General features: G+C 41.1%; 1 protein-coding gene across 1 annotated transcript in view; it reads right to left on the bottom strand.

Moving 5' to 3' along the window:
* Nucleotides 1–12,225, bottom strand: part of ADAMTS2 (ADAM metallopeptidase with thrombospondin type 1 motif, 2) — a gene marked incomplete at its 5' end in the record, with an annotated part of 173,290 nt that overhangs the window by 26,616 nt on the left and 134,449 nt on the right. Inside the window, 5 exons of the mRNA XM_009070951.1 lie at nt 1,702–1,815; nt 3,282–3,414; nt 5,327–5,470; nt 7,289–7,394; nt 8,253–8,409. Coding sequence (XP_009069199.1) covers nt 1,702–1,815; nt 3,282–3,414; nt 5,327–5,470; nt 7,289–7,394; nt 8,253–8,409 — 654 coding nt within the window. The remainder of the gene's footprint in view (nt 1–1,701; nt 1,816–3,281; nt 3,415–5,326; nt 5,471–7,288; nt 7,395–8,252; nt 8,410–12,225) is intronic.

Raw genomic sequence — 12,225 nt, 5'->3', positions numbered from 1 at the left:
AAAACATTGATCTGATGTGTCCATATTAAAAACACCAACAACTAATAAATACACTGGTCAAATGCTGAGCTCAGTCACACAAAGTCAGTTGTATAACCTTCCTAACTCATGCTGGTTTAAAAACAAGTGTTTAGTTCAGACTGCTGAGCCTTATCTAACAAAATGGTTTTCATTTTACAACATTTTCTCAGGTTCCTCTGGAAGGTGGCAGCAAGTTTATTTATCAAAAAAACTGGGACAGCTCCCTTAAGAATAAAACATAGTCCCATCATCTACTGAAACTTCAGAATGTGCACATACTGTCTTGCATCTCCACTCAGCTCAAAAGCCTGGCTGTCTGCACAGCTTGCTGAAGCCTTGGATCCCAAGTTCCAGTCCAAAGAAAATTTTTACAGCTGAGTTGCATAATATCCTGACAAACTGTTTATAATGGAAGCACTGACAGATCCTTAACTGTAGGGATACAAATTCCTTTTTTCTCCTCGTTTCTGTTCAAATACTAATGTGAATGAATGGCTCAGGAAAGAGGGTGATGCAACAAAATGGAATATAACTGTTTTTTTCAGGGGAAGTTTGTGAATATTTTTAATGCGAAAATCAAGATACAGAAAAGTGAATCCAAAGAATCTGCCTAAGATTTTTGGATTGTAACTTAAAATATTTTTTTTTAAATAAGAAACAAAGCTGTTATAACAGGAATAATTTAAAGAAGAGAAAACCAGAAGGGAGTGGTTTATATAGAGCGTGACTTGCTGGGAAATTAATTTAACATAACGTTTTCATAAAAAAGACATTTCAAACCATAACAGCAGCTGCTAATACGGTTCATTTATCACATAAATGATATCATCCATTGGGTTATAAAAAAAATAAATCTTTCCAAGTAGCGACATCTTCCTCTCCCCCTCAGTCACTGCATCCAAAGCCCAGGGAAGCCAGATTTTTTTCAGTAGACTTCAAAGGACTTGGAGTTCAGATCCACTATGAGCATAGTGTGATCTCCATGGAGGATAACTGAGACCTGAAGCAAGTCCAGTGTGGTGGCTAAGCAGTTAGAGCTGTCTGAGCCTTTGCCACCTCACACTGTCCCTCCATAGCCCCTTGTGCCTCCCTAGACTACCATCAAACCAGCAAATCCACCTCCACAAATCACTCTTCTCTCCTCACAGTCCCTCTCTGCTGTCATGTTGGCTCTCTCTAGCTGGCACTCAACTCCCACATCCCTCCTATCCCTCTGGGAAACTACAGTGGCCTTATCTTGGCTGTCATCTCCAGGCCCTCGCTGCTCTCTGCACCCCCACACCAGGGAGTCCAGTCAGCACCATGACAACATCACTGACACAAGCACAACCTCCTGACCTCAAAAAAGACATAGGCGAGTGGAAATTTCCCTATTTTTGAATTTGCCACCAAGACTTGCCAAGAAGCCCAGGGCAATCTGCATGACTTGCCCAAGAACAGGGTTTGATGGTCACAGAGCAGCCAAGCAAGACACCCAGCCCTTGGCCCAGCCTTGTCCCCTCGTGCTGCCCAACACCTTATTTGCACTCAAGGGTTTGCCCCACATCTTAGCAAACTTCAGGTCTTCAAAACAAGTTTTCCTCTTGTTCCCCTTGATGTTAAGGAGAACATCCCCACCTGCACACAAACACACATGGACACCCACACGTGTGTGTGGGTACACACAGCACCCACTCTCACCTTTCCTGGTGCACACATGGTCCCGTCCAGCGGAGGCCCTTTCTTAGTTTTGCAGAAATAGGGATTCTCAGGGTGGCTACACCACAGCTGTTTGCAGGGATCAAATGTACGGAACTGAAAGACAAGAAAAATCAGGGGATGACACTTCGACAGAACTCCCACTGGGAACTGCAAGAGAAGCTCCAGCTTGGAGGGTTTTCCTTTCCTAGGTGTAAAATACCAGCTGATAGCACTGATTCCTGAGGAACACTGTGATGACTGTGGATTGAGCATGTTTGAACTTTCATACAGAATCATCAGTGACTCTGAGGTGAGACCCTCACCTGCATGAAATGTAATAAAGTCATGCAAAAATAGTTTTACACTAGTGACCAAAGGCTGACTGGGCAAGGGGGAAAACAGCTTTCCCAGGCAGTAAGATACATGCTGAGTTTTCTTACAGCTTCTCAAAATGGTGCTGCTTCATTTGGCAAACAAAGCAAAAAGTCATTGAGCAGCCATGGGAGATGGAAATGAGCTGCTCAGACTGTAGCTCAGCTGTTACAATGACCTTCTTAGGAGGATGGAAATCTGAGATCAGGACCCTGATCTGATAGATAAATTGGCATTTTACCTACAATAAAAAGGCTTGTATAGGAGAGGATGAGAACCACCCATCACAAAACACACTAAAACATGATGTCTGGACATCTTTTGGCTATTCTGAACAAAGAAGACTAGAAAGTCTCCATGTTCTGAGCTCTGGAGAATGGCTGTAAGAAAAGACCCTCTTTGGCTGGGACATTCTTCCAAGGCAGCATCAGTGGGAACTGTGTTGCTCTAAAGGTTCTCATCCATTATCTAGAGACACTGCTCGGCACACATAATCCTGCAGATGGGAATGAAAGCAGAAATGTTACGTGTCAGCAGCTGCCACACCAGCTGAAAACATCTAGTTCCATTTAATATTTTCGCCACTTAAGGAGCTGGAGGTGGGAGGCACAGCTCTGCTGCAGAAGTCTGTTTTCTAAGGCCAACCCACTGAGAATTGCACTAATCTTGCCTTGCTTTAAATTTAGACTTTGCCTCTTATTTCCCTCACACAAGAGAGCCAACCATGTCATCAAGAGTCCTTGCGAGTTGCTTTACTCACTGTCATGCTTATTTTCTCTTGCTAGGTATCAAAATGCATCACACTTTCCATAAAATTGGATGATAAAAGCATGCTGCCCTGTGTTAGCACTACAAGATAAGACAGCAAATCCATCTCCTTCGCATCTGGGTGGGAGTTTTGTAGCAAAATAACTAGCTGCCAGCAAGAAGAGGCTCAATAATGCACCAAGTTTGTTTGCTTCAAGTCCACAGATATTCATGAAACTACAGAATAATTATTTCTGTAACTCTAGTTTAAAAAAAATAAATACAAGAGATATTTAAAATGACATATTTGTCAACATTGACTTGTTAATCCTTGCTTACAGCTAAGTGGGCACAACTTCTTTCCTCGGGGGCTTCACTTCTCTGTCCCTATTAAGGACATTTCAGAGACACTTACAACACTCCTGGATGAGAAATAGCAGAAGCCAAAGTTAAGTACTCACAGCTGTGCACATCATGTAGCCCAAACCAAAATCAAATCGGCACTGCTCATTCATGGAGTAGTGAATTCCTGGCAGCTGTGGAAGGGAAGGCCAGTCATGTTCGAAGGGATCGTCACGCAGACAATCGTAGGAACTGCAACAGGCAAAAATTACAGTAACAGATGGGGCTGTGAGACTTGCACAGTGTTTGTGGTTTCATTGCCTTTTTGTTCCAAACAAAATAGAGCCTACAGTGTCTCAGACACTGGTTGTGAAGAGCAGCTAATATTGCAATTACGCTCACATTCACTTTATCGTGCTGTATCCACCTTTAAAGGATTCTATGGTGGGTTTGGTTTTTTTCTGAAGCCCTTCCATTGTAATTTCCATTTAGCTTGCAGGTAAATTCCTATCAGTCTCCAGGCTCCTTATGTGAAAGGAATCAAAAGAAGAATCCACTTGAGACCAAGAAGAAAAGAAAGTTTAATTAATTTTCCATTTGTGGAATTTCTTGCTTGCCTGTAACTGTCTTTCAAGTGAAGTTTCAAAAGCAGAGGCCAGGGTAACATCCCAGAATACCACTGAGCTTGTGGTTTCCCCACGTCCTCACTGAGAAGCAGCAACTCACTCACAGACAAGTACTTTGCTAACTGCATTAACCACTCAGGTTTGTTCCCTCTCACTTTCTCCTGATAGCTTTCAGCTCCATCCATACTTCGTACTAAGTTTTCTTTCTGTGTGATGAATGAAGAAATTTCTCATCTCTTCCTGAGAGGTAAAGACAGCCTGTATTGTACAAGAATTACATCTGACCAAGTCACAGGGGACTGATGTCAGTATCACTAAATGGTTAACATGGTATAAGCACTGGTTAATTCACAAGGGCAACACAGTCCACAGGATCTCTGAAATGTCTCCGAGTTATTTAACAGACATGAGGACACCATACACAAGTCTATCCTGGCAATCATTAAGGTTGCCTTGAAGATACCAATAGCTGAAAGCAGAATTCTGAGGTTAGATTTACTTCAAAGCAAACCATCATTCTGCTTTGTTATAAGACATTTTAAAAATAGTTGTATTGAAAAGAATGCAAAGCAGCCCTCTAGGCCAGATGATTTTTATTTTATGGCTAAAGCTCTGGAGGATTTTGCTAATAGAAACAATCACACTTCCCTCACAATATTTTTATTCCTTATTGCCACACCTAAGATATCTAAGATAATAAAAATATTGACAAAATGACTAACCCATGTTTACTTCATGTAATTTGCTGCATTTTTTTCCTACTCATTTTCAGCTTTTGCTGATTATGCTAGTAGTTTCTTCATATTTTTTTCTGTATAACTTGCACATAACAACAAGGAGAAGAATTTTTTTCTGTAAGGAGCAAAACCATGGGTCATAAACTCCGGCACAGGTCTAGTGCCCAAAGTATCAGGTCCAAAGGGAAGACAAGGGACATGGATGGAGCCTTTTAAAAAGCTTTTGCATTTAGGGTACTTAAAGGAAAATTAACAACTGAAGAACTAATTCTAGAACCTTCTCTGTTTGGATATCTTTTAAAGATATCAATGCCCTGAGCACTTAAAGGGCAGATTTTCCTTTAGGCAGCACCATCTTATCATTGATAGGTATCGTAAGCAACAAATAACCCTCGAAGGCAAGTGTGGTATCTGTAAGATAGATGCTGCTGGGTAGGAAAGGCACTTCCCCAACCAGAGGTTACATTAGGGAGGGAGGAAAGGTAGACATTAGATTTGTAATAGTGTCATCTCATCACCCCTGAGAGGGCAATATATACACTATCAGTGTCCAGAAGATGAACAGATGGAAATGAAATGAGAACGATTTAAAATGGACTGAAATCAAACCAATTGAGAAGTCACAATTAGTAGGAAATAACCTCATTCCCAACAGGATGGAGAGGACTCTGTGCTTTTTTTTTTAACCCCATTTGAGTAGCTAACAAAAGGATAACACATTAGATAGGGGAACTGCTAGATGTAGAATTGTTCTTACATGCTTTCCAATCGAAGGGGAGAGACTACGTAACAGCTACTCACTGGAGGTATCTGTTCAGCTCTTGCTGGCTGCAGCGAGACCAGTGGAAGCGATGGAATGCAGCTTGCACAAGGGGGGCCATGATGCTCCCCAGACGGACTTCATCCCCACATCTGTTCCCTTGGCCATCGTGCTCCATGCCCAAACTGCCCCGCACAGAAGAGACACAGCACAGTTACGTCGCAGCTTAACTCTTAGTACCCAAATGCTTCTACAGCCCAAGTGTTGCCAGTGGTTGATGGCAACAAGGTTTGGAAGTCACATGACCCTTGTCCACATAGAATCATAGAATCAACCTGGTTGGAAAAGACTTCCAAGATCACTCAGTCCAACCCTACAGTGGTTACTAGACCATGACACTAAGTGCCACATGCAGTCTGATTTTGAAAACCTAAAGGGATGGTGAATCCACCACCTCCCTGGGCAGCACATTCCAATGCCTGATCACTCTCCCTGTAAAAAATCTCTTCCTAATATCCAACCTAAACCTCCCCTGGCAGAGCTTGAGTCTGTGCCCTCTTGTCCTACTGCTGGTTGCCTGGGAGAAGAGACCAACCCCCACCTGTCTCCAATCTTTTTTTGACTCCTGTGCACATGCACTTTGTGAATGATTACAGCTAAATGAATCCATTTCTGGATTATTGAGCTAGTCCACTCTCCAGGAGTATGAACATAAATTCACTCATGCTCCAATGTAGAGCTATTTGGGAATTTATTTAACGTCTACAAAAATCTCGCCTTAGCTTAATTTGAAGTGTTTTGCAACTGCAGGCAAGTCCTTTGCATGGGAAAACAGAAAGATGCCACACTGAGAGCTAGTTCAGACAAGCTGCTGCTATTGCCCAGGAGCAATCCCACATTGTTTAAATGTGAAACAGCCTGGAAAGTGTCGGATGTTTTCTAGAAAATTACCCCAAGTTACTGATATTTTAAAATTTCTCTTCGGCTTTATTATGATTATGTTTTCTCCTTTCCTTTGTTAGGAACTTACATTGCATTTTTAAATGAGCACTTTTGGACTAACATGGGCAATATCTGTTCATATTTAAATGAAATTAACAGTTTGGGGCTGAATGTGATTGAAGGGATTACAAACATTCTTCAGTGGTATCTCTTTTCAAGCTCACACTGTATTCTTTTTAATCCTAATTAAAAAATTCTGGAATCAAATACCATCTGGGTATCAAATCTATGTCCCTGTCTAACCAGGATACATTTACACTGATTTCAATAAATTTTGGCACTTTTCATTTTAAAGACTTTAATAACTCCGATACAAAAAAAGAGAAGGGGCCTACAGGCTTTCTTAGGGAAAACTGAGTGGATTTAAACTGTTCAGAAAAAGTCTTCTGGGAACTGCTGTTCTACCAAAGAGAAAAAGGGAAATCAGTGGGTGTTCTCTGCAAACAGGGAAAACAAAATGATCTAGGAGAAGCCAAAGCTCTGACAACTGCTGCCCAGTCATTGGTTCTAATCACATCAGTAAGTAAAGTATTTGTATTTTGTCTATATGAAACATAAAAAACCAGTTGCAACCACAGATCTTGGCACCTCATTTCTATATGGTATTGTTTCCTTTATCAGCAGTAACATATATAGATGATGTGCTTATTTAATACGGATTGTTTGCAAGAATCATGTATTCCACTGACTCAATGAATTCATATTTCAGCATTATAAGTACTTCAGACTTCCACCAGGAGACTATAATACATCATTCAATCTACTCTCACAGCAGCCCTGGAATATATTTTGATATTAGTTCTTTTTTTCCATTTGAAAAATCCCAAAATACAAATCTTACTTAATATCAGAAAGAAAACTGTGCAAGAGCTGAGACCTAAAACCAAAGCTAACCCTGAATATTATTTCTTAACATCAGTTGCATCTTTCCAATGTCATCAGTATCTGTCTATACTAAACACATTTTAAGGTACAACACTGATGTCCACAGTTCTACTCACACATGTCCAGTTTCGTGAGCCACCACAAATGCAGATGAAAAACCATCCTCATGGTTGAGAGTGCAGCTTCGCACAGGATGACACATCCCGGTGACTGGAGCGTAGCCTGTGTCAAACATCAAGTGTTTCAGAAAATGAACAAGTAGAGAAAGGCAATGCTGTGGGAAGCTCTAGGAGGAACATCTGTCTTCTGCTGTGACACAGGTATAGGTCAAGTGGTCCTCCCAACAGACCTCTCCCCCCAAAATTTAACAACATGCTCCCTCATCTACAAAACAGATGAAACTAGTCTGTTGAACAAATTAAACCTTCCTAGCTCTCCAAGAGAACCCTTTTGACCTCGAGCACCGGCCTGCAAGTGCTTTTTCTAAGTGCATAAGACAACAGAGGCAAAGGACACCACATGCTGCTGTGTTCAGGAGGAACTCCATGCAGTTCTAGCCCTCAGGGGAAGTGCAAACCAAGCCACAGCTCTGTGCTGACAACAGATCTGGCCAACCCAAAAGGAATGGGAAGGCTCTGAGATTTCTCTCCTCTGGTGAAAAACCTGATCTCACAGGAGGCAGAGCCCTGAAAAAAGGAAAAAGTGGACAGCACTTGGCCTGGCCATTGAAGGCCTCTCCATAACAGTGTTTCTTGGCAATTTGGCTGCAGCACAGCAACAGCTTTGGAACTTTTGAAACACAAAATCTATTCTTTAGTCTTTGGGCATTTTGAGGACTGTTTACATACAGATCCCATTTTCTTGGCTTTAGTAAGAGCACAGAAATGATCCAATAAGTAATCAGTAGAAAGGATAAAATAATAAGTGAAGCAATTACAGTTGAAAATAGCCCTGTGCAGAACCTTTTTGGAAAGAAAACATTGACCAAAACTACGTAAAAAATACACAATTAAACTCTGCATGGCTAGACTTGCTCAGTGATAAATGCAAGTGCAAAACAAACCTGGGTATACATCTTACCCTGCATGCCTGATGGACCAAAATCCTGCCTTGTGAGAAAGATAGCATGGTCGTGGTACTCTGCGTGCCCAGTGTCAGGTTTCTGTTGCAAGTAGGCCCAGCGACACACATTCTCCAGACTTTGAGAAGGGTTCCCAATCTCTATCAGACTCATAGACTGCACATGTGCAGGGAAAAAAAAGCATCAAGAATTATTTATTAAAAGCTTGAGCAAATTTTCCCCCAACTTTTTCAGGCACTTGACTAAACATCTCATTTGCATTACAAGTTATTTATTAAAAGCTTGAGCAAATTTTTCCCCAACTTTTTCAGACACTTGACTAAACATCTCATTTACATTACAAATTTGTTCTCAATAACAAGATATTTACACTACAAAAACAGATTTTACTGGATCAAGAAAATAGCTAAAGTTCATGTTTAGAATAAATGTGATTTCTGCGTTTAATGAGATCTATGATATAGCAAAAAAAGATATAACAGAAGATAAAAATATGGGTATTTTAATGACAGAACTGAGATTGTGTTGAGCACTATGTATTATTATTCCTATGTCACCCTGACACCAGTTTACACCATTGCTTCCAGTCTGGATATAGTTACTGATGGAGTCCATGCCCATGTTGGAATTGCAGCTCTTGGCCAGTGGAGATTGATCCAGTGTGGGGAAGGGCAAAGCCTAATGGCCAAGGGAAGCAAATTGCAACCACAACAGAGAGCCAGCACCTTGCCCTGTTCATCAGCTGCTTTTGCCATGAAACTGAGCTGCTTTGTCAGACCTTGGAACAATACTGGATGCTCTGTCAGTGTAAACTAAGTGTACTTTTTAAGCTGTACTTGAATCATTACTTTCAGAAATGTACTTTCCCAATAAGTGTCTTTTAAATAGCGTTTTCTTTATCCCACTGCACATCTGAAGATCGTTCAGAAGGTAGAACACATAACTTCCCACTTTGGTATGCCATTCTCCATAAAAACCACATAGTACACGGGTGATGTGCTGACATGGCTTGGCTGGCTCAAATGAGCTGACATGTTAGGTGAGGTGGAAAAGGACAGTCCTCTTGAACAAGAAAGAGGGGGTATTTTTAAATCCAACTAGTACATTTGCCTTTCTTTTTGCAATAGGACTTTCTTAAGAGTTCCCAGCTCATTCTACTTAATACTATGCATTGCTAGGACTTTAGAAAGCTTATTGTATGTGGGATGCTATAAAATGTATGACTAATTGACCCATCCCAGGCCTCCCAGATTTTGTAAGAGCTACACATGTGAACCCTGGCTTTTCATTTGCAAAAATTATATTACCATGACAACACTGTAATCATAACACAAACCACTACCATTTAGATGCTCTATTGTACTGCAAGCATTCATCATTCCAAAATACTAAATGTAGAGCAAAACCTAGTCTAGGCCAAAAATAAGAGCGAAGTAATATAATTTGTGTTTAAACACAGATGTATTTGACATGTCCTCTAATTGAGTGCATGATGGAGTACATAAGAGTATTGACTACACGAAAAAGAAAATCCTCAAAGGGTTGTGGAAGAACAACTGGAATTGATAAAAGAAGTGCCTGCCAAACTGAGGTCTGATTTTGGCAAAACTAAGATATTACAATTCTGCAAATGTTCAGAAAAACAAATTAATAAACCAACTAGAGGCACAGTTTGGATTCTGATACCACTGCGGAATGAAAAAGTTGTAATATAATCCTATGTTGGATCATACTTCTTCCAGCCATAATTCACTTGGAAATTGAACTAATAACTATATTTTTAATAGTGGGACAGTTGTGGTGCCTTTATTGCATCTTAGTATATTTATAAGAACAGACTTAAACTAACTTTGAGTGACTATTACAAGGCAAAATCCTGGCTCTTCCAGCAAAAATCCTAGTCAGTTAAACAAGGTTTGACCGTTGCTGAGGTCTTTAGTAACATCCATCAGTGGTAAACCAAAAACAAACAGGCAAACAAACACAAAACCTATGTACATCATCTCCACTTTTGATCTCTCCAAAGCTGCACAAGAGATCAATTCCTTCAAGGAGCTCAGTGAGAAATCTGACTACAAGACTCAAAAAGCAAAGAGCATTGTAAAATAGTGTTGAGAAACCTCAAGTCTTGCACTGTGTACTAACAGTTCCTTATCTCATAATGACCTCCTTCTGTATATCGTACCAAATGAAAATCAGCACATCTTACAAGGTGCATTGATCAGAAAACAAACAAAACACACAATCAACATGAGCTTTGTTTAAGGGTATCCAATTATTTGCAAAGAAATCTCTGCATGATCAGCAAACAAGCACAGAAAATAAAAAGTCAATAATTTCCAAATGACCACTGGTTTATAGCTTTCCTCTGTCATGTGTCATCTCTTCCCTGCCTGCTAAACCAAAGCCTTGCCAGTGGAGTCCAGCACAAAAGCAAAAGATTAGTTTCTGAACGAACTAACAGAGCAGTTTGCAGCACTCCTGATTAACGTTGGGTCTGCCAGAGACCAGTCCAGAATGTCACAGTGCACCCAGCAGCTCTGTGATTCAGGCAATGCATTGGCATCTGCCATGAGTCAACAGCTGTTTGCACTGCACACTTAAGTCCATTGCAAGAGCAAAATTACAGGGTCAGATCAAGAGCACCTCAATGCTTACTTATCAAAACACTGATTTTAGAGTTTTTCTTCATGCAAATGAAAGGAGGACCAAGCAGTTCATGGGGAACATTGTGGGGTTTGTGCATCCAGCACAATAGGGAAAATGAAGAAAACCCCTCTGGCATAAGAGGGGAAACTGAGAACAGACAAGTCTATGAAACATGTCAGCTAACCCAACTTCTTTGCCAATGACACAATTTTAACAACAGAAATGTGGCACATAGAACTGAGCCTTACTGCTCTTTATGCTGGGAAACAAGGCACCCAGTAGGAGGCCAATTACTTTGAGTGTCCCCACGCTACAAATGTAAAGAGCAAGTTAAGGTCCTGTGTCAGTGAGGAGGACTTTCAAAGAGTAATAGAAAAAAACTACATCTACCTGCTGAGTATTTGAAGTCCACTGAGCACTCAAGACATTTGGCTACTAATGCCTTGTCTTTCCTCACTGTAATGTGGCAGCCTGAAAAGGGAAACCCACTTGATCCCTAGCAAATTTTCACCTGAATTCCCATTTTCTGCAATTTGTCAAGGACTATCAAATCAGAAAGGCTCCAACAGTACTAACAACAAATACTGCATAGCCAGGGAAACATCAGTCTGACAGTGAGTCAACCTCACTGTGCTATGCAATTGCACTGTCTCCTACCAAACAACTATGGACACCACAGTCCTTTTCTGACAGTAGGCAATGGGATGCCCAGGGAAGGGAATTAGCAGAGCACAGTAACATGGGATTTCCCTCCAAATAACCTCTAAGGCTCCATTGGTCTTTGGAACAGAGATTTCTTAAGCCAGACATGCCTTTAGATTGCATTTTTATCCACTTTTCTAGCTTCCTTGCCTTTGCAGACAAATGCTCCTGTCCTGAAAGAAAGGAGCTTAGGCAATCGTGGGACCAGACACAGCTTGTTAGTAGACAGGGCAGATGTCGTATGTTTTGGAAGGATGTCATCCAAAAAATTACTCTTGTAGAGATATCAGATAACACTTGACAATATTTTCTGTTGGGAGTCAATGGGGAGCTTTCATCACACTCAGAAAAGCCAAAGCCCTTATTAAATGGACAAAGCAAAAGGAGAAGGAGGAAGAGAGATGAGTTGTGTACAGTAATAAGGACAGTAAGGAAAAGTAAAAATCCCTCTCTGTCACACTGCAAATGGAGAAAGTTTGGGGGCCAGCAGGCTGCACATGAAGAAGAAGTGTAGGTGTTACTGTTGGCCAGCAAAGGACCCACACTGCCAGGAACATGCAGGTCCTGCAGCTGGCTGGGAGCTCAGACCTGGCTGGGAAGGACCTCTTTCCAAATGGGACA

The sequence above is a fragment of the Acanthisitta chloris genome, unplaced genomic scaffold, assembly GCF_000695815.1.
Source record: "Acanthisitta chloris isolate BGI_N310 unplaced genomic scaffold, ASM69581v1 scaffold1470, whole genome shotgun sequence".
NCBI lineage: Eukaryota > Metazoa > Chordata > Aves > Passeriformes > Acanthisittidae > Acanthisitta > Acanthisitta chloris.
This window is presented reverse-complemented; position numbering and strand designations above follow the sequence as displayed.